This window comes from Polypterus senegalus, chromosome 1, assembly GCF_016835505.1.
Source record: "Polypterus senegalus isolate Bchr_013 chromosome 1, ASM1683550v1, whole genome shotgun sequence".
Taxonomy (NCBI): Eukaryota; Metazoa; Chordata; class Cladistia; order Polypteriformes; family Polypteridae; genus Polypterus; species Polypterus senegalus.
The window spans coordinates 323822185-323845851 of NC_053154.1; the positions used below are offsets into that span (position 1 = coordinate 323822185).

Below are 23667 nucleotides of genomic sequence, written 5' to 3' on the forward strand. Positions count from 1 at the left end.
TTAGAAATCGCCTTAGTCAATGGGTGGGCCTCTCTGGCAGTGTCTTAAATTGGTTTGAATCCTACCTGACAGGGAGAAAATATTTTGTTAGTTGTGGGAATTACAACTCGAAGACACATGATATCCGATATGGTGTTCCACAAGGCTCTATCCTGGGTCCGCTGTTATTCTCAATCTACATGCTTCCGTTAGGTCAGATTATCTCAGGGCACAACGTGAGCTACCACAGCTATGCTGATGACACACAGCTGTACTTATCAATAGCTCCTGATGACTCTGATTCTATTGATTCACTAACAGAATGTCTGACTAGTATCTCAGAATGGATGAATAGTAATTTTCTCAAGTTAAATAAAGAGAAAACTGAAATTTTAGTGATCAGCAATAATGGATACAATGAGGCTATTAGAAATAAACTGGATACATTAGGATTAAAAGTCAAGACGGAGGTAAAAAGCTTAGGGGTGATTGTTGACTGTAATCTGAATTTTAAATCACATATTAATCAGATCATTAGGACAGCATTTTTCACTTAAGAAACATAAGTAAAGTTAGACCTCTTATATCACTGAAAGATGCTGAGAAATTAGTTCACGCGTTTGTTTTCAGTCGAGTAGATTACTGTAATGCACTCCTCTCTGGACTACCCAAAAGATATAAATCGTTTGCAACTAGTGCAGAATGCAGCTGCTAGAATCCTAACTAGGAAAAGAAAATCAGAACACATCACACCAGTCTTAGCGTCACTACACTGGTTACCTGTGTCATTCAGAATTGACTTTAAAATTCTGCTTATGGTTTATAAAGCCTTAAATAATCTCGCCCCATCTTATATATCGGAATGTCTGACACCTTATATTCCAAATCGTAACCTCAGATCCTCAAATGAGTGTCTCCTTAGAATTCCAAGAACAAAACTTAAAAGAAGTGGTGAGGCGGCCTTCTGCTGTTATGCACCTAAAATCTGGAATAGCCTGCCAATAGGAATTCGCCAGGCTGATACAGTAGAGCACTTTAAAACACTGCTGAAAACACATTACTTTAACATGGCCTTTTATAACTTCATTTTAATTTTAATTTAACTTAATCCTGATACTCTGTATGTTCAATTCATCATAATAACTATTCATGGTGGCTCTAAAATCGGTACTGACCCCTACTCTCTTTTCTGTTTCTTTTTCGGTTTCTTTGTGGTGGTGGCCTGCCACCTCCACCTACTCAAATCTTCATGATGCTCCAACAATGATGGATGGATTAAAAGGAAGAAGTCTACGTGACCATCATCATCATCAAGCCCTTCCGTGAGAATCCTAAATCCAAAGAGGACTGTTTCATTTATGTTAGGTAGAATGCCCAGAGGGGATTGGGCGGTCTCATGGTCTGGAATCCCTACAGATTTTATTTTTTCTCCAGCCGTCTGGAGTTTTTTTTGTTTTTTCTGTCCCCCCTGGCCATTGAACCTTACTCTTATTCGATGTTAATGTTGATTTATTTTGTTTTATAATTGTGTCTTTCATTTTTCTATTCTTTAATATGTAAAGCACTTTGAGCTACTGTTTGTATGAAAATGTGCTATATAAATAAATGTTGTTGTTGTTGAGAATAACAAAACGTTGCAAAAAACTGGATGGAAACTTGGCTACAGAAAAACAAAACAAACAATAAATAAATACAAATTAAAGAAAAACTACAAGCACATTTATTAACCCCTTATGCAGTAAGTTGTTTTCTCTAAAAATCTGGATTTTACAGTACATGACCAAGACATTTTATGATGAACAACCCTGGAATTCATTTTTCCCAAACATGGTGTCTCTTTTTGGAAACATTTTGCTTATTACACCTAAACAATCTCTCAAAACAAATATTGCAGTTGCAGTTATTTATTTTTACTTTTCAAAAAATATACACATATAGATACAAACCACATATCACTCTGAAGCAGCCAGTACAAACAATTTGTAACTATATATATATATAGCCCGAAGAAAGGCATTGTGGCCAGGACATTGGGAGTTTGGGGTTTGTGCACGTGATTAGGTCTTCGTGACCGATGAACTGGGGTCTTGGTGACCAAATAATTGTAAATAGTGTGTAAATAAACGTGTGGTGGTGACAAAACAACATGTCCGCCTGTCTGTGTCCGGGTACCGTTCACATCTGGCGCAGTCGGCAGGATGCTCCGCCTGTTACAAGGCGGAGACCTGTACAAAAAAATATTGTTGTGGACGGCCCGGTGCAGCAGGGGACCCCACCCACGTACGGCTCAAGGGCAGATTTTTTTTCGCGATACAACAAACCTTATGCGACAGTTCGTTTTGGAGGGGATGACGTCATCATGCACACCATTTTATCGATAAAAAGCCAGTTGGATGGAAACAGTTTGGAGACAGCAAATTTCACACATTTTTTTACGTATATTCTGCTAGATTTACCTGATTTAAAGAAAATAATCTCTCAATTAAAACCCTCCACCTGCGTCCTTGACCCGATACCAACAAGGTTTTTCAAAGAAGTATCAGGCGTGCTAATTGATAATGTTCTGGACATAGTAAATTCGTCACTAGATACTGGGGTCTTCCCAGACTGTCTTAAGACTGCTGTAGTTAAACCCCTACTTAAGAAACATAATCTCGACCCTCAGCTCTTGAAAATTTTAGACCCATCTCTAACCTGCCTTTCTTAAGTAAAGTTCTGGAGAAGGCAGTCATTATGCAGTTAAATGACCACCTAAATAAACATGCTATTCTTGATAAATTTCAGTCGGGTTTTAGAACAAATCACAGCACAGAAACTGCACTCGTTAAAGTAGCAAATGACTTGCGGGTAAATGCAGACAGAGGCCATTTATCTGTTCTCATCCTCTTAGATCTGAGTGCTGCATTTGACACCATTGATCACAACATTCTTAGAAATCGCCTTAGTCAATGGGTGGGCCTCTCTGGCAGTGTCTTAAATTGGTTTGAATCCTACCTGACAGGGAGAAAATATTTTGTTAGTTGTGGGAATTACAACTCGAAGACACATGATATCCGATATGGTGTTCCACAAGGCTCTATCCTGGGTCCGCTGTTATTCTCAATCTACATGCTTCCGTTAGGTCAGATTATCTCAGGGCACAACGTGAGCTACCACAGCTATGCTGAAGACACACAGCTGTACTTATCAATAGCTCCTGATGACTCTGATTCTATTGATTCACTAACAGAATGTCTGACTAGTATCTCAGAATGGATGAATAGTAATTTTCTCAAGTTAAATAAAGAGAAAACTGAAATTTTAGTGATCAGCAATAATGGATACAATGAGGCTATTAGAAATAAACTGGATACATTAGGATTAAAAGTCAAGACGGAGGTAAAAAGCTTAGGGTGATTGTTGACTGTAATCTGAATTTTAAATCACATATTAATCAGATCATTAGGACAGCATTTTTCACTTAAGAAACATAAGTAAAGTTAGACCTCTTATATCACTGAAAGATGCTGAGAAATTAGTTCACGCGTTTGTTTTCAGTCGAGTAGATTACTGTAATGCACTCCTCTCTGGACTACCCAAAAAAGATATAAATCGTTTGCAACTAGTGCAGAATGCAGCTGCTAGAATCCTAACTAGGAAAAGAAAATCAGAACACATCACACCAGTCTTAGCGTCACTACACTGGTTACCTGTGTCATTCAGAATTGACTTTAAAATTCTGCTTATGGTTTATAAAGCCTTAAATAATCTCGCCCCATCTTATATATCGGAATGTCTGACACCTTATATTCCAAATCGTAACCTCAGATCCTCAAATGAGTGTCTCCTTAGAATTCCAAGAACAAAACTTAAAAGAAGTGGTGAGGCGGCCTTCTGCTGTTATGCACCTAAAATCTGGAATAGCCTGCCAATAGGAATTCGCCAGGCTGATACAGTAGAGCACTTTAAAACACTGCTGAAAACACATTACTTTAACATGGCCTTTTTATAACTTCATTTTAATTTTAATTTAACTTAATCCTGATACTCTGTATGTTCAATTCATCATAATAACTATTCATGGTGGCTCTAAAATCGGTACTGACCCCTACTCTCTTTTCTGTTTCTTTTTCCGGTTTCTTTGTGGTGGTGGCCTGCGCCACCTCCACCTACTCAAATCTTCATGATGCTCCAACAATGATGGATGGATTAAAAGGAAGAAGTCTACGTGACCATCATCATCATCAAGCCCTTCCGTGAGAATCCTAAATCCAAAGAGGACTGTTTCATTTATGTTAGGTAGAATGCCCAGAGGGGATTGGGCGGTCTCATGGTCTGGAATCCCTACAGATTTTATTTTTTCTCCAGCCGTCTGGAGTTTTTTTGTTTTTTCTGTCCCCCCTGGCCATTGAACCTTACTCTTATTCGATGTTAATGTTGATTTATTTTGTTTTATAATTGTGTCTTTCATTTTTCTATTCTTTAATATGTAAAGCACTTTGAGCTACTGTTTGTATGAAAATGTGCTATATAAATAAATGTTGTTGTTGTTGAGAATAACAAAACGTTGCAAAAAACTGGATGGAAACTTGGCTACAGAAAAACAAAACAAACAATAAATAAATACAAATTAAAGAAAAACTACAAGCACATTTATTAACCCCTTATGCAGTAAGTTGTTTTCTCTAAAAATCTGGATTTTACAGTACATGACCAAGACATTTTATGATGAACAACCCTGGAATTCATTTTTCCCAAACATGGTGTCTCTTTTTGGAAACATTTTGCTTATTACACCTAAACAATCTCTCAAAACAAATATTGCAGTTGCAGTTATTTATTTTTTACTTTTCAAAAAATATACACATATAGATACAAACCACATATCACTCTGAAGCAGCCAGTACAAACAATTTGTAACTATATATATATATATATATTGTCAGGGATGCCAGGGGCTATGACCCGGCCGGGACGCCAGGAGGGACCGGAAGAGGGTCAGAGCCCGCCTGATCACGTGGGGTGCGCCTTCCGGGTTGTTTTGGGAGCCACGGGTCAAGGGCTTGGAAGCTCTTCCCTGTAGGGGCCCGTGGCCACCGCCAGGAGGCGCCCCAATGCCTTGGGATTTGTTTCCCCAGCCCTCCTGCCACACCAGGAAGTGCTGGGGGGAAGACTTGAGGCGGTGCCCGGGGAGCAGCCGGGAGGACAGCCGACACTTCCGCCACGCTGGGGCGTGGCCAGAAGATTGCCGGGAGCACCTGGGGCTCATCCGGGTCCTTCATAAAAGGGGCCGTCTCCCGTCATTCAGTGCTGGAGTCGGGTGGAGGTAGGACGAAGCTGTGGAGAGTGGAGGCGGCCCGAAGAAAGGCATTGTGGCCAGGACATTGGGAGTTTGGGGTTTGTGCACGTGATTAGGTCTTCGTGACCGATGAACTGGGGTCTTGGTGACCAAATAATTGTAAATAGTGTGTAAATAAACGTGTGGTGGTGACAAAACAACATGTCCGCCTGTCTGTGTCCGGGTACCGTTCACATCTGGCGCAGTCGGCAGGATGCTCCGCCTGTTACAAGGCGGAGACCTGTACAAAAAAATATTGTTGTGGACGGCCCGGTGCAGCAGGGGACCCCACCCACGACCGCTGGTGCTGCGTGCACACAGCCCCGCTGGGTAAAGGAACCCACGGACCGCCAGGGGTCCGCAGGAGGGCCGTTATCCCTGAAGCGGGCGGGCGGCGTGCATTGGAAGAGTGCAGCGGTCTCCAACGCGCGCCGTTGCTGGAGGCGCCCGGGACGGCATGGCGTCCGGAGAGGCCACGCCGAGGACGTTTCCTCGGTTTGACGGGACCTGGGAGGTGAGTTCCCTGCCTATCGGCAGCCCGCCCTTGGGGCGGGCGTGTATTTTGTTTTCCAGGCAGGGACCTCCAGGATCCGCCCGTGGCGGGCGCATGCTGGTTTGCGGGCTCCGGCAGCACAGCGGCAGCCGCGAGGGCTGCGAGGAGGAGACGCTGCAGCTCGAGAGCGCTGGCAACAGCAAGGCTGCCGGCAAGCACGTCGCCGCCGCAGAAAGGGAGCCAAGATGGCGCGGACGAAGTCCCTCCCCTGACAGGCACGCGATTGGACGGTGTGTCTTGCGTGCCCGCCGATGACTGTAGAGAGGCGGGACCAGGGAATGTCCATCACGGGCAGGGGGGAGACCCGATTGGGCCGGAGGAGAAGGCCCACAGGAAGTGGCCGGCGTCGGAGGCCGACAGTCAGGTAGGCTCAGCGTCGGTTAACTTCCTGTCTTTGCCGGCTGCTTTGGCGGAGCTGGGCGTCCCTTCAGCCCGCCGGGCAGCGTGTGTTACAGGTGCTATGTGCCCTCCGGGCTGAGGTGCTGGTACTGGAGAGGAAGGCGCTCCCGGCGCTGAGAACGTTCTATCGACGACGGGACGGCGCGACGCTGGAATCTCCAGCCGGAGAGGTACAGCGGAGACGGTGAGTACAGCCGACTCCGTAAAGCATATGGGAGGGTCTGCTGAAAAAGGCTGTGAAGATAATGAGCAGTTCGAGTAAGCAGCCCTCCGACAGGAGTGCGGCGCCGCGGACTGCATGCTTGGCGGCGAGGGGAGTCCGAGGGGCGCTGAAGGGACACGGGCTGCTAAGTGCCCGGGTCCTAGCGCCCTCCGCCCGAGTCGGCTGCGGTCTTGCTCGCACTATAGGGACGCAGAGCGGGACAGAGCGCTTTTATTCCATAAGGAGTCTCAAACCGTCATGGCGTCCCAGAGTGAAGGGAGGAATAAGAGGCTGGGTGCCGATTCCTCCGATATGTTACGGACGCAGACGGGAAAGGGGCTCGTGTTGAGTAATACGGAGCCGCATATCGTCAAGGCGTCCGAAAGTAAAGGGAGGATTAAGAGGCTGGGTGCCGATTCCTCCGATAAGGTGAGACGCGTTGCTGGGTGCAGCGTGTGGCTGGCTGCCCTCTGGGAGAGCAGAGGGAATCCCTGAGGCCGGGCGGAGAGAGAGGGGCGGTGCCGGCGACTCCATCGTCGAGAGGACACGGAAGCGCGGAGAGGGTGCCGATCAGGCAAGTGCCGGGTGCCGGTTGGAGGGAACGCTGCCCGTGCGTGCACGAGCTGGGTGCTTTGGCAGCGGTTCTGCCCCTGTGTTCTCTTTGTAGGGACGGACCCCGGGCGAGTTGAAGGAACCCCTTCGTGGCGGAACAGCCCTCTGATGTCGGGCCGTCTGCAGAAGGATCTCTCTGTCGGTGCGCAGGTGCGCTCGCAGCTGGAGGAGCCAACGGGGGAACGAGTGGCTCAGAACAAAGGCGTGGAGGTCCCTGAGGGGGTGCCTACCGAGGAGGCCCCGGGGTGCCGGTAAAAGGGGGGAGCACAACCTGTGCGAGGCACAGGGATGCACCATGGGTTGGTGTCGGGATTGTGTCTCCGCCCCTGTCCCTGCTAGGAGTGCGGGGCCGGACCCGGCTATCCTCGAGTGGGACCCGTTTCGGAGCTCTGCTGCCCTCGCGGGACGGGTCGCTCTTACCCACGAGTGGTCTTCTCTGGCTGTGGGCACTGTCAGGGATGCCAGGGGCTATGACCCGGCGGGGCGCCAGGAGGGACGGAAGAGGTCAGAGCCCGCCTGGATCACGTGGGGTCGCCTTCCGGGTTGTTTTGGGAGCCACGGGTCAAGGGCTTGGAAGCTCTTCCCTGTAGGGGCCGTGGCCACCGCCAGGAGGCGCCCAATGCCTTGGGATTGTTTCCCCAGCACTCCTGCCACACCAGGAAGTGCTGGGGGGAAGACTTGAGACGGTGCCCGGGGAGCAGCCGGGAGGACAGCCGACACTTCCGCCACGCTGGGCGTGGCCAGAAGATTGCCGGGAGCACCTGGGGCTCATCCGGGTCCTTCATAAAAGGGGGCCGTCTCCCGTCATTCAGTGCTGGAGTCGGGTGGAGGTAGGACGGCTGTGGAGAGTGGAGGCGGCCAAGAAAGGCATTGTGGCCAGGACATTGGGAGTTTGGGGTTTGTGCACGATTAGGTCTTCGTGACCGATGAACTGGGGTCTTGGTGACCAAATAATTGTAAATAGTGTGTAAATAAACGTGTGGTGGTGACAAAACAACATGTCCGCCTGTCTGTGTCCGGGTACCGTTCACAATATATATATATATATATATATATATATATATATATATATAATTATGTACTCATCCAAACCTTTACTTTCAGAATTATTTTTCACGCTGGTCCTTTAAATAATTTCTGTTTACCAGTAGACGCAGAGAAAGCTTACATTTTGTACACAAGATTGGCCTTTTTTTGTGCTGCAATTCACCCGTCTTCTCCTGCCTTCTGTTGCAGTTGCCCTACTGAAGTTTAGTGTATTATTTATTTATTTTTCTTCTTGTTGTTGCTTTTTTTTCTTGTATTTCACACCTATATACATTTTCATACCAGCTTCTTCCAGTGCTGGGTTATGGGGTGGAGATAATGCCTTTGCTGGCAGCCCTGTGCACAAAACTAGTCATACAGACATAGACATCTGAACCAGTGTTTCTCAGCTGCAGGAGGCTGTTGCCAGCTTGCAAGCATATGACACTACTTTTTCCTACAACGCCACCAAAAGGAACAACACAGCTCTGCAAGACTTCTTAATCAAATTTTAAATCAAGCACCCTTCAAACCCCCCGACCCCAAGGCTGCTGTTTGGTTTTATCTCCCTTTTGTAATTGCGTTTGTTTGTTTGTTTGGGTGAGGTGAACACGATTAGAAACAGGTTAAAAAATACTTCATGGCACTGTCTATCCCTTTGGTGGAGAGTTATTATCTGAAATTGTTTTTTTTTTTCCTTTCTCATATGCTCATGACACAGTGATGAGAATGGGATGATACAGTGACCTTCGATTGGGTGGGGGGCAACGGAGGGGGTCTTCACGTGAAATTTCCCAAAGCACAAGTACAGCATAACAATTACTCTTCAATATGCTAAGAAACATTGCCGGTATACTCTAAGTTGAAATTGAAAAAGTACAGGTCAGAAAACTAACATAGGGAAAACATGCAGCAGACAGCCTCCAAGTATGATATTCAAGCCATGATGCTTGACCTGTAAAACTGCACGCCGCAATGCTTCACAGTCATATTAAGCAGTACTTGCAAATCAAGCATAGCCTTGAGTCCTTTATCAAATATATTGTTCTCAATAAAGTCAAACCTTTGCTCAGAATCTGACTCAAGCTTTATGTGTAAAGATACATACAATAAGCATTACATTTGCTGCCATTTATGCGCAGCTGTGACATGTAATACAAATGACCAATCATAGACAACTGTACATCATTTGGATGCTCTGAACCTCAGATCAACCTATCAGCTATCACGGCATGCAGCTCAACATAAGAGGGATATCTGATAAAAGCAGACTAACTCAGATATGATGTGCTGCTCACATCAAATATTTTCATAATGAAACAGGGGAGACAACATTGAAACTTATGATTTATTTGAAAGAAGACACCTTTGGTTATGTAAAAATACCATCATTGCTTTTGATTGACTTGCTGGTTTATTGTATCGTGCACAAACAACTTTGAAGTATGGAAGTGCAACCTCATGAATAAGTAACTAATAATATCATAATTATTTAGGATTTATCTAAAACCTAATATCAGATGCCTTATTGATGGTTATGCTATGTTTTGTCCAAGAGAATTGAGGAATTCAGAGTGTTTGTAGGTTAAAACCACAGATTAACTGTGTAAAACAAGCTTTTAGTGCTGCTTGTAAAGATTCTTCATTATTCATTTTCAGGTTGCACATTTGAACTAAAACATGTTTTTTCTTGTATAAAAAAATGAAAAGGTCATGTTTTGTTTTTAATTAATATCGTCATTATATTTTAAAAAGTAACAAAAAACAATGCTAGCTGTATAGGTTTATTCTCAAAAACATGTCCAGTGCACTTTCGTCTTAATACTGATTTACCTAAGTTCTTGTTTTAGAATTCATGCTTGTTGTTTATACTGACCCAGGTCTATTATAGATGTGTTTTATCTTTCTCCTGGTAAAAATCTCCAATTCTGCATCCATCCATCCAACTGTCATCCTTCTTGAAATCACCATTAGCCCTAATAATGGCACTGCAGCAAAGGCTTATACTTTTTTTGATAGTTACTATAGGATGTAATAGACTATCTTAAAATATGATCAGTATTGCACCTGACTCTCAGTTTTATAGCAGTAAGCAGCTCTGGGTATTTGTTCACAATTTGCATAAAGATGTCTCTTAATTAGTAAAGGGTTTTGAATGGTTTGTTAGTTAGCTGGTGAGAGATCACTACATGAAACTGTTCCTTAGCAACCACAAGCAGATGAGCCAAAGACATCTTTGTAGATACAGAAGCTGCAATGTCTGGTGCTCTTTTATAACGTAAAAGTCTGAAAGATTAGTCAATTTATGATGACTAAAGCCGCAGGCGAGATGTACAGTGTGTTAATCCAGTGTATAAATGAATCTCCAGGCTAGGCAAATTTATGCAGTACTGTAAATAAAAAAACAAATTACCCATTTTTCCCTGTTAAAGGTCTTTGTTTCATCCAGTGTTACAAAAAAACAGAATTGTCAAAGAAAAGAAAAAATATAAATAACAGAATAATTTTTCTTTGACAAGTTTATTAAGTTAAATTGGCTAGACATATTATTAGATATAATAATGGCTTTAGGCGTTTTCATGGTGTTGAGATGGCCCTCCTAAAAGTATTCAATGACATCTCTATTATTACTGACTCAGGTGGTGCTGCAGTTCTTGTCCTCCTTGACCCGTCTGCTGCCTTTGACACTAATGACCATGAGATATTGCTGTTGTGGCTTGAACATCTTGTTGGTCTTAAAGGGGCTGCTCTTAACTGGTTCAGGTAATATTTAACTGGTAAACACTTTCAGTGACTTTAAATTCCTCTTTTTCGTCTACTGCTGCTCTTAAATATGGTGTTCCTCAGGGATCCATTTTGGGTCCTATTTTATTCTCTATATAACTTCACCCTATTGAAGCTATTTTTAGGAAATTTAACAGTTCTTTTCACTGCTATGCTGATGATACTCAGGTTTATATTCCTGTCTGCAACTCTTAAATAAATCAACTGCACAACTGTCTTTCTGAACTAAGATCCTTAATGGCTAATAATTTTCTTGATCTGAAAATCAAAATAAAACGGAGGTGCTTATAGTGGGTCCATCAGCTAAAGCCCAAATTGGTCTTGGATTTCTCGGCTTTTTCTCTGTCTTTTGCAAACCTCAAGTTCGCAATATTGGTGTTATTTTTGACAGTAACCTCTCTTTTGAGAAACAGGTTAATTCTGTAGTCAAGAGTTGCTTTTACCAGCTTCGTCTATTAGGTAAGATCAACCCTTTTTTTATCTTCTAGGGATCTTGAAAAAGCTACTCATGCTTTTATCTTTTCTCACCTTGATTACTGCAACTCGCTGTATTCAGGGATTAGCAAATCCCTGATACGCAGGTTACAGTTGGTCCAGAATGCTGTCGCGCACTTCCTGGTTGGGGCAAGAAAGTATGATTCTGTCTCTCCAATATTATCTTCTTTACACTGGCTGCCCATTAGTTTTCAAATTGATTTTAAAATCTTGTTGCTAGTTTTTAAATCTTTACATGGGCTTGCTCCTGCCCGTTTATCTGAATTGTGTGCTTTACACCAGCCATCTAGAGTGCTTAGATCTTCTGGTCAGTTGTCTCTTGTTGTCCCTCGTACTAAGTGTAAAACTAAGGGGAACAGAGCATTTGCAGCTGCTGCTCCTCGCCTGTGGAACTCTTGTCCTCGTTACATAAAGGAGATGTCTACAATTGAACTGTTCAAAACAAGATTAAAGACTCATTTCTATTCACTTGCATTTCGTGACCTTCAGTAATACTGATGGTTTTCTCATTGTGATTATGTAACATTACTTCTATTTATAATTTATTTTATTTATGTTCAAATATTTTATTTCTATTTGCTATTTATGTTATTTGTATGTTTTCTTTTATTCTATTATTGTAAAGCACCTTGGCCACAGCATTCCTATGTTGTTTTAAATGGGCTATATAAATAAATTGACATTGACAATACTTTCTTTAATAAAAATTGTTTCATCTGAGTGTATTGCAGTGTAACGTATTTATTATGAGTGTCAAATGCTTTACTAATTATTTTATGTCTGTAATGATTAATCATATTGGGTAAAAGTTAAAGGGTAAGGCTGGATCTTTTATTTACAAAAACTGCAATAAGAGCAATATTCATAAAGGATGGAATTATGCAGATCTGCTTTATTTCTTTGACAATCCTGATAAACAATTGTGAATTTATCTCCCAAAAATGTTCATAGAATTCCTCAGGGAAGCCATCTGGTCCTGGTGCTTTATTGTTTGGCATCATGTTTAATGAATCACTAAATTCTTTCATAGTTAATTGGTGTTTCCAATATTTTTCTTTGTTCTTTACTTCATTTTGAAAATTGTATGATTTTTAGGAAATCCTCTATATAATAAAACACTAAGCGGTTTGTTTTCAGTGTTGAATTTGCCTACTTACATTTAATCAGAGTTCAAGATACAATGTTATTTTAAGCTCTTATTATCTAAAATACCATAGAAAAATATCAGAATTCAAATTGCATTAACTTTATGCAGTTAGTTAATAAAACTACAGTATGCTACAAACAGGACACCCATGCTCTACCAGTGGCTGTAAAAATTCTAATAAGTAAAACACTCGACTGGATATTGCTGGGGATTCTAAGGTTGGTGATTGGAATGTGATTACGTGACTAAAATCCCAATGAAGCCCACATGATTTTTTGATTCACAAAAAATGTGCTCAAGAGTGCATATGGAACAGGCAACAGAGGATTACAAGCATAAACTTTGTTTAAAGTTCTGTAAACTAATGTTCTAAATTGTTAATTATGCTGTCCAAACATTTATTCTGGGGTAGAGTATTTCAAAATTAGGACAGTGAACAAAATTACAATGTAACTCAAAGGGAAACCTCACGTCTTTTTCTATATTATTTTACTACTAACCTTTAGCCATTTTTCTCTGAATGCATTCTGTTTTTAAAATGTGATTAATTACCGTTTCATCTGTTCCAGTGGTAACATAAAAACAATTTTAGATTGTAAGAAATTTGTAATGTGCGGGCCTTTAATGCAAATACTCAAGGCAAATAAACTTTTGATCAAAAGCAAATATTTTACATAAAATATTTTTTAAACTACAATGTTATTTAAGTTTTACATTCTTAGCCTCAAAAAGCCACAGAAAATACCAAAACAGCATTAACTTCTGATCTAAGCCCCCTTGAAAGGCCTCGCCTACATGCTACAAAGCCCCAAACTCGAAATGTTGGCTTTCAGTCCTCCCTAGACCCAAAAATGGGACTAAGGGTTTTAAAGTTCAAAACATGTCTTAATGTCCACAATAACAAAAGGAGAGAGTGAATATCCATAGAAAACCTTTGGCCAAGTAAAACAAAAAGTTCTTAAAAAATTGTAAATATTTACTGTAAAGAATTCAGAAAGAAGCATAAAAATATAAAAAGCAATCCCGAAGCAAACATATGTAAACATAGATTCCAATAGTAATGCCTTAAGACGGGGGTTCTGTGCAAAGCCCTATCATGAAATGTCACTGATTTTGAAGTTTGATTGACATTTTTGCCAGGAGGGACAAAGGGGACTGAATTGGTTGTAACACCTGCTGCTTACACTCAGCCCATCTCTAATGCTGGAGGTCCTGCCTATATATAGCGTAGCAATTTTAACTGTGTGGTGGATCTATTTTTGAACTACAGTGCATGTGTTGGGAGGACAAAGCTCATCAACTGTGTTTCATTTCTTAGCTGGACCAGTACCCATTGTTTCACGGGGGTCTGCAGTCTCCCAGTCCCTTCGATCGTTGATCATGTGTCATTTCCTCCTGTCACTTAATGCTTCACGCGATACCTTAAACCCTGGATCATCAACAGAGTGTCTAAGCTTCCTAAGGAACACATTTACAAGATTTATAAAGGTAAATTGCTCAGTTTATATTTAATTTCACGCACAGTTAAAAACTTATTTTTTTTAGTTCAGTACGGTATGTGGTTCAGTTTGTGATATTATTTTTATGAGTGGTGTAAATATAAACATTTTCTAGGGATGTGGGGTATAGAAAAGGTTGAGAACCATTGACTTAAGACAAAGCATTAGTCAAAAACAGTAAATCCAAACAAGAATCACAGGAATAGGAAGTCAAAAGAGAAATCACCAAAAACTGAACTGAGAGCCTGCCTCCTTGATCTCTATATACAGGAGACAGGGCAGGTGAATATAATAAGGCTAACTAATACACACAAACATAATACATCATTACACAATAATTAATAAACACGCTTTATCAAATAAATAAAACACAGGGCAAAATCAAAAAAAAGAATTAATAACACAATATCAAAAATTATATTTAAACAGCAAAAAGACTAAATAAGCATCAAGTAAACATGAGCAGGTCAACAATGCTGGCTGTGCCATAAAACATGGTAATTTTTAATCTTTCTGTGGAGTGATTATGCTGTGGATAAGGTTTTTCAAGTCAAGTGAAGAATGTTGATTGGATTAAGTCTTGGGGTGTGTTATGCAATATTCAAAAATAATATCATACAGGGAAGAGCACCAGTTAGGTTCATTATGCTAAGCCCTCTCAACTTGCTTCTGGTGTTCTATGATCACAAATTGATTAGACAAGTTTTAATTTTGTCTGTAAAGAGATGTCTGGGGCAAGAGTAGCACTAGGCTATCCCTCAAGGGAGCACTGTGGCCAAACAAAAAAAAAAGTGTTGGAAGAGGAAAAACCCTGAAAAACCATACAGAACCTCTGTACAAGTTAACAGCTATTAAATCTATTGCCACTGTTTCCCATGCAGGCCATACATTTAGGAAAATGTAAATAATAATTTTATTAACTTATAAAAAACACAAATTATTGTAAGATGGACGCTATATAGCGCCCGACCTGACACAGATTGACATGGAGGCACGGGTAAAATAAAATAAACTATTTATTTTTCTTCAGTTAGAGGGCACGTCCTCCCCGTAATCCCTCCAGTCACAACACAGTCCCAAGCACAAGCAAACACCACAAGTCCACACACTCTTCTTCAGCACCACCACTCCTCCTCAGCAAGCTTTGTCCTCCTTTCACCCAACTCTGGCCGCTGAGTGGTGGTCGCTGGCACCCTTTCATTGGGTACCCGGGCAAGGAGAAACCAGTGACCAAAAGGGGCTAGCAGCTCCTGCTGCAGCACCTGCGGAACCCCACAGAACTGCACGGAACTCCAACTCCCATGAAATCCTGGGTGAGTCCGAGGCACCGTTGCAACACAGGGAGGCTGCCATCTAGAGCCCAGTGGGAGATACTGGGCTTCACCACCCTTGTCCTCCTGGCAGATATGTTGAAGGGGCGCCCCGGCTATCTGTCAATATATATATATATACACACATATACATACATTTATATACATACATACACTAACACACACAAAATATATTTCCATCCATCCATTTTCTAACCCGCTGAATCCGAATACAGAGTCACGGGGGTCTGCTGGAGCCAATCCCAGCCAACACAGGGTACAAGGCAGGAACCAATCCTGGGCAGTGTGCCAACCCACCGCAGGACCAAAATATATATAGTAAATAATAAAAAATACATTTTAAAAACACTTACTTGACAAGAAATTTTGGTAATTATCTTATTTAATTTATTGCAGGATTGATATTCTGTTTAGAGCTGCTATACTTTTTATTAACCTAATTGACCCCACAGCAAAAACATCAAACTGGATTAGAATAATCAATGAGACTTCTCACAGCGTAGTGTTATGAGCAATGTATTGAATTTCAATACAGAATGCATGGTTTAATTAAACCAGATGGTGCTCTGTCTGTGCTTAATAAACACTTAAATGTTACTGTCGGCCGCTTTTATTAGACTGATAGACCTGCAGCATCAGCTGTTATAAGCAGGACTGCAATTATTCAATATTAAAATGAGAAAAAATTAGGTTTGCATCGACGGCTTTAAATTTTGTTTCTTGGAAAATGCACAATACTTAAAAAATGTTTACATTTTTTTTTAAATGAAATAAATAACTATAACAGAATATATGTATTTGGAAACTAATGTGTACTGCTATCTTTTGAGTATTTTTACGTTTATCTCTTTTAATAGGAAGCTATGTGTCTAAGGCATTAGAGAGTCTGCATTTTAGTGGTCAAAAGTTACTGTAGTTTACACCTTTAAATCAGCCCCTAACTCAGTTGGAGTTTTGATAAGTGTAGCTTCTTTGTATCAAATGCTAGTATATATTTGTGCACATAACTTTCCTTTAACCATACAAGAAAAGTTATGACAAGAACAGGCCATTGAAGCCTAAACAATCTCTTTAATTCAAATCAATACTCACTTATTTTTGCTAAAGAATGTATCTATTCTGTACCTCTGTGTGTGTGTGTATATATATATATATATATATATATATATATATATATATATATATATATATATTTACTGTATATATATCTGTGAAGGGTCAACGTGACGTCTTGCATCTCCTCTCCAGTCTTTCCCTATATATATAGATTCGAAGAATATATATACTGTCACACATATGCATCTAGGAGAGAACCTTAGGGCTCATTTAATAATCACTACACTCTGAACCTGAGAGCGGAACTGTTGCCCAATTACTTTTTTCTTCCTTCCTCTGCGGAAAGGATGACTGACAACTCTTTCATCTTGGATGTCACTCTCGGTTTCTGCCCTCCTGAACCTGACCCTTCTGGTTTGCAAACGCCCTAACTGGCTTCAATACCATTTTGAAGTCAGTTTGATGAACTTTCCCATCTGTGCAAGATGACTGTTGCTTATTTACCAAATTATTGGTTGCTTTTTTACCAACATAATATATAGAAATCACCACGGTGCTCCAACTCTTTTTGAAGTGTTCTTGTGTTTTATTACAACGCAACACACACACACACACACGTATACACGTATCTATATACACAAGCACATACATATATAAATAAACACATTTCTTGTTTCTCCCCTCATTAGTACTTTGACTGGGTTAAAAAGTAATCATTACCTCAATTTTTTCATGTTGGATAACTAAATGCTCCCTTTCTGATATTGCTGAAAAGTTAAATATTGACACTGTAACAGTGATGGGGTGTATTTAAAACACACCCAGTGTCATTCCTCTATTATAGATGTGTTCTATTCAATCTCAAATGTGGTCTCTACGATGTTACTCATTGCCAACCTGAAGCAGACACGTATTTAAATCTTCTCTTAAGTAAATGGTCACCCCTTCATGTTTCTGGTCTTGTCTATCAGACTAGCTATCACCACTTCATTATACAACCATGAACTTGAAAAGCTAGGTTGGATGGTATAACCTGGAGATGTCAATTTCTGGAAGAAAGTTTTAATGATTTCAAACATTAACCAGGGTTGACACAGCAATGGCAATGGTTAATAACCCAGGGGTACAGGTTTTTAACCCTCATAATAAAGACATTTATATACATGCTTAAAGCAAATATGCTAGTTGTTTTTCACCTGATGAACCCCTCTAAGAATCAGGTCTTAATAATACATTGGATTTTGACCCATTGTTATTTCTTTACTGTTACTACCGTTATTTCACTATCTGATATAAAGTAATTTTCAAAAATGCTCTAGGCTCTTATCTTCGTCCCTCCATATTTTTTTTTTACTTTTTGCTCACTTCTCTATGTGAGTTATCCATTCAAACACTGGGTCAGAGTTTTGCTCTCTCTTATTTGTTTTACATCAATACTACTGTATGGTTTAATAGGTTTAATTTTCTCTCTTCTTTTTTTACTTGACAATTAAAGTTTTTCTTACACAAATGGTCTCCAGGCTGAGCATGATTTTGCCTGTTTACTTTGTGCACTTTTCTACAGTCTTTTCTTCTTTATATCAGTGAAATTTCTGCATTAAGGACAAAAGAAGAGTGCCCCCCAATCTTCTTGCATATGACACTATTGTGCAAAAATTAAATAAGTAGTAAATTCACCTCAATAATTTCATTTATTGTTAAAATGTTTACAGTATAGCAAACTCAAGTTAGTGATCATAATCAAATGTTTTTCAAATTTCCCATGATATGCTCAATGCAATTTCTTATCTAGAAATATACTTCATTTTGGAGCACGTAAAATTGTCTTTGTTCCCAGTGACATTTGCCTGTTTCTAGACAACCTGGGCAGACTCTTGGAAATTCAGCTGTTCTAGGCGTACCTTTGTACAGGTGTGCTCTTATGTTTCAATCATTTGTCTTTCCTCAGCTGGGGTTCAAATTCCTGTTTTTAATTTTTTTTTATTGTTTTGTTTATGCTAATATGTTATATTAATATTTCTACTTTTGCTAATTGTTTGCATTCTTCTGTGTTTTTATTAGTTTTCTGTATAATTTTATTTATATGTATCAATGCTTGTGTTTTTAATGTGGTTCTCCATGGAGATGGGCCACCTGCCCATCACTGTCAAAGGACTGATCTTGGAGCACACACTCCATTGAAGTTCATTGAATAACTGACTCTTGGATGAAGCAAATAAAAAATGTAAAATGCTCGAACTTACATATAATTTGACCTGGATGTTGGGCCTTGTGTACATTGTCTAACTTGTTATTTTATCTGTAATGGTTGGCGTTAAAACTTGATATTTGGATGCCATCCTGGGGTGACATAGTACGTTTCATATTATTTTTTCCTTTGGGAGTTTTGGTGCATTTTCATTTGCATAGTAGCAATATGTTTGTGCTTGTAATTGCTGAACACAACTTTACTGCACTGGCATGACTCAACAGGGCTATGCACTTGCACTGGAACTTCTCCAAGGTCCAAGATAAAAAAAGCTCCTTGACCTCATTTAATCGAGTTGGAGTTGGGAGTGGAGGACAAATAAAGCTTGCCTGGGTGGAGTGGACGATAAGCAAAAGAGAAAGCGAGAAGGGAAAGAGTTTGGATTTGTGTTGGTGTTTATTAAATTAAGCCTTTTGTAAGGTAATTTATAATAATAACCCTTACATTTGCACTTGGGACTTATGTCTGTGTGGTTGTGTCTGGGGTTTGGGTGCTGAAATCATATCATTTCAAGTCTTCCACCCATGTTAGACATACACCTATATGCTTACAGGGCAAACAGGTCTAGAGAGGAGGCCATAGCCACAACTCTCCATACTGTCCTGACCTACCTAGAGCAGCAGGGGAGTTACACCAGGCTGCTATTTGTAGACTTTAGCTCTGCATTTAATACCATCCTCCCTAATGGACTGGTGACCAAACTGACATATCTAGGACTACCTCACTATATCTGCCTCTGATCGCTCCCAGAGGGTAAGAGTATTCCCCCATATCTCCTCAGCACTCAGCTTCAGAACTGGTTCTCCACAGGGCTGTTTGCTCAGCTCCACTTTTCTTCACCTTCTACACCCATGACTGCACCCCCACACACTACATCATCAAATTTGTGGATGACACCACTGTGGTGGGTCTCATCTCTGGGGGAAATGAGTCTGATAATCGGGATGAAGTGGAATGGTTATCTGGGTTGTACAGAGACAACAATTTGGCTCTCAACACCACTAAAACTAAGGAGCTGATAATTGACTTTAGGAGAAAGAAAATTAATATTAAGCCCCTTTTCATTGGAGCGGATTGTTAGGAAAGGGTCTCTAACTTCAGTTCCTGGTTATGTGCATAGATTAGGACCTAAATTGGAGTGCTAACACCACAGAGATGGTAAAGGAGGCTCAGCAAAGACTTTACTTCCTGAGGATCCTCAGGAAGAACCTTTTCATCCCAAAACTGCTCATGTCCTTCTAATGTTGCACCATGGAGAGCATATTGACTTATTGCATATGTGTGTGGTTTACCAACTTCAGAGCATCACATAGGAAAGTGCTCCAAAGGGTTGTCACCACTGCCCAGAAGATCATCGTATGCCCTCTCACATCCTTGGAAGATCTTTACAGTTCTCACAGCCTGAAAAAGGTCTTGGGTGTAATTAAAGATCCATCTCAACCTGGTCACTCTCTTTTTGAACTGTTGCCCTCGGGCAGACACTTCAAGACAATAAGAACATGGACAAATAGGAAAAAAAAAAAGTTTTTACCCAAAGGTCATGACTGCACTAAATTGTGCTTTGAAATGTGTTCTGTGGCGCTGGGTGGCTTTATGAATAAGTAAATAATGGATGCACTCACGCTGGGGAGTGGAGCAGGTGCAAGTGATTGTCTACGAATACAGCACATCTCTAGGTTGGTGCGAGGCAGTCAGCTGACCAGGCATTGCCTTGCCGGCATGTGCAGGCAGTCTGATTGTCGCATGGAATAGCAAATAAGCGATTGCACCTGCAACTCTCTGCAGTTTATTAAAGGGTAGCACAGCAGTGGAGAAGGGACGAAAAACCAGAGAGAAAAAAAGAAAACGGAAACCAAGCAGAGACAGCAGCATTGGGGTTGGTAGAGAGAACGAGCCAGCCAGCTAGTACAGGGAGAGGCAGCGCAGTCGTTGGCCACACAACGGACCGAAGGATTGGTGCCCTAGGGACAGATCATCCCCACTGATTGTTCAGAGGAGTGGATGTGATCGGAGTGCCGTCCTCACCATGAATCTGTACACTGGAGCGAGTGAGAAGGAAGATGAGAGGACAACCGACCCCGAGCAGTCTGGCTGATGCCAGTCAATGGGGAGAAGGAAGAGTGTATCGGTTGGGGGGTGGGGGGAGCGTGTTTGGGTTGGACAGGACCATGACCAGTCTCCGCCAGCTGAACGAGCAATGGATAAGCTGGGGAGATTAAGAGGAAGTTGTGCTAGGCTCGTCCAGAAGTGAAAGCAACATTGACCTAATGACTGTTTTTTTTATTCTTGTTTTAAATCTTGTTTTTAATCTGACAGATTTTCACTCTTTCATTGGATTATTTATTGACATTTGAAAGAACTGCACTTTTGCTCACTGATTTGGACTAATTTTAATAAAAGCACTAGCACACTTTTGCACCTACCCATTGCTTTGTGTGTATTTATTCTCATCTGCCAAGATCATCCTGGTCATGACTATTGACACTGTCGGAGGGACCTCATACTGTGAAACTTTAAAGGGAACAAATTAGGCAATAAATACCAGCAGAATGTGAAAAATGTCTCAATGTGTAGTATGATGTTTGTTTTGCTTTTCCACTGTCAGAATCCTTTTTATAAATCTTCATATTTATATGTTTTTTTATTTTAATATTTTCTTGCTCTTTCGCACTGATAGGATGGCATCCAATTTTGTTGTAATTATGCAATGACAACAAAGATATTCTTCATTATTCACATTACACATTTCTTTGTGCCTCAGTTTTCTGTATGTGTGAATGTATTTCACATGTGCATGCACTGAAGTGGTGGCACGGTGGCACAGTGGTAGCGCTGCTGCCTCGCAGTTAGGAGACCCGGGTTCGCTTCCCGGGTCCTCCCTGCGTGGAGTTTGCATGTTCTCCCCGTGTCTGCGTGGGTTTCCTCCGGGCGCTCTGGTTTCCTCCCACAATCCAAAGACATGCAAGTTAGGTGGATTGGCGATTCTAAATTGGCCCTGGTGTGTGGGTGTGTTTGTGTGTGTCCTGCGGTGGGTTGGCACCCTGCTCAGGATTGGTTCCTGCCTTGTGCCCTGTGTTGGCTGGGATTGGCTCCAGCAGACCCCCGTGACCCTGTATTCGGTTTCAACGGGTTAGAAAATGGATGGTTGGATGGATGCACTGAAGTTAATGCCAGAGCGGAATAATTCATTTTGCTAAATCAGCTGCTACATGCAATGAGAACAACTTATAATTATCATCAATAGTCCTTAGAAATTACACCCAAACAATAAATTCTGTAAGAAGCAATAGTTTTTCCAAGATAACACACCACTACTGCAAGTCCACATCCGTTGCCTTGGGTAGTCCATGGAGTTAGCTGACACCTCCGATACATTTAATACTAAAATCAGAAGGCTTTACGCATGCTGAGTGCTTGACGTTTCTCATCATATAATGAAGTGTCTGGAATAGGTTGTGCTGAATTTATGCTACACTTAGTACGTTAATATTTATTTGGTACTGGTACAACTGGGGAGGATTAAAGGTGTTTTGTAGTTAAGAGGACTGAAATAAAATAAAACAATTAGAACCTCAGCAGGAGAATGATAAGTTGCTCTCTAGTTGGAAGCCAATTCTTAGAAGAACAGATATGTGATATCAACAAGGAGACTGGTTGTGGGAATACTCTTTAATGTACAGGCTGTTGGAAGCAAGCTCATTAAAGATGGAATGGTGTGAGAGCAAATCTGTAAACAAAAATGTTGTTTCTACAAAGTGTGTGAGAGGTTCTGCATGCTGAAATTATAAAGATAAATTTTAGATACCTTCAATAGAATTGAAGATGAGAAGAAACAGAGATACTGGCAAATAAAAATATGTGCTCTTTAGATGTCAAGCTGCATGTGGGTAGAGCTGCAGACTATACAGGAAGTAGTTTAGGGGTGTCTTTCAAATTAAACCTTTTCCAATAATAACTACCAATAACTACCACAAGGAGCTTTAAAAAATAAAAAGAATACAGTTCAATGAAAAACAATATAAAGCAAACTGCCAACCTGAGGCGGATTTAATCTTTCTGGGTTTGTAGGTCGAAGGTGAACTCCCTTTTTGATCCTGTCCATCATTTCATCAATTGCCTGCTTTCTGAATTGATCTTGACTGCCTCCTGTTACTATGAATGAAGAAAGAAAAAATAAATTAATGAACAAGTGATTAACGTAACAAGCAAACATTTACGATAAAAATGCTGTCAAGTATGCAGAGAAACTGTTATGAAATTGCTACTAGTGTGCCTGAAGCTTACAATTTTGTTCGTGGTCCCAAACCTCCTCAAATTTCCCTGACATACGCCAAGAAGTTTGTAGGTCCTTATCACTGCACTAATAGCCATCTTTTGTTTTGCAAACAAAAACAAAAGATTCAATCAGATGAAGGCATCACCATGATGCAATCCTCACAGCTGAAGCCTGTGCTGAAGAGTTTATCTGGCGATGCAGCTGTAAGGAATTATATAGGTAATGAGATAATGTGATTTGAAATACATACATTTCATGTGTGTTCCATGTCTACAGCGAACTATGTGAATATAAGATGACAGAGGAAATGTCATCAGCCTAGAAATGCTAAGAACACAGCTAAAAGGAAATATGTTTCCATATGTTATAGTAATAAAGACAGAAAATGTTTTCCTATGTTACATTATAATGTTGATGTGAAGTGTTTGATGTGTGAAGACTGAAGCCAAAACATCCAATAAACACTTTCATGAAAGGTGTAACAAAACAAGTATGCTTTTATTCAAGAATAAAACTGAAGATAAAGGAATTGCTCAATAGACACGTTGCTGAAGCCCAACTATCAGTTGGTACAAAGTAAAAGCCTGAATGGGGGCTACGGGGTGTAGCAAGTTGCATTCTACTAATCCACACATTTGCAAAACAAAAGCGGCCTATTAGTGCAGTGATAAGGAGCTACAAGCTTCTTGGCAGTATGTCAGGGAAATTTAAGGAGGTCAGGGATAAAGAAAAAAATCGTAAGC

The 23667-nt window shown here is 40.9% G+C and overlaps 1 protein-coding gene across 1 annotated transcript in view; it reads right to left on the bottom strand.

Moving 5' to 3' along the window:
• Window positions 1–22713: 22713 nt before the first annotated feature.
• Window positions 22714–23667, bottom strand: part of shtn1 (shootin 1) — a 283793-nt gene continuing 282839 nt past the window's right edge. The window contains exon 13 of the mRNA XM_039737252.1: window positions 22714–22800. Coding sequence (XP_039593186.1) covers window positions 22798–22800 — 3 coding nt within the window. The 3' untranslated portion in view covers window positions 22714–22797. The remainder of the gene's footprint in view (window positions 22801–23667) is intronic.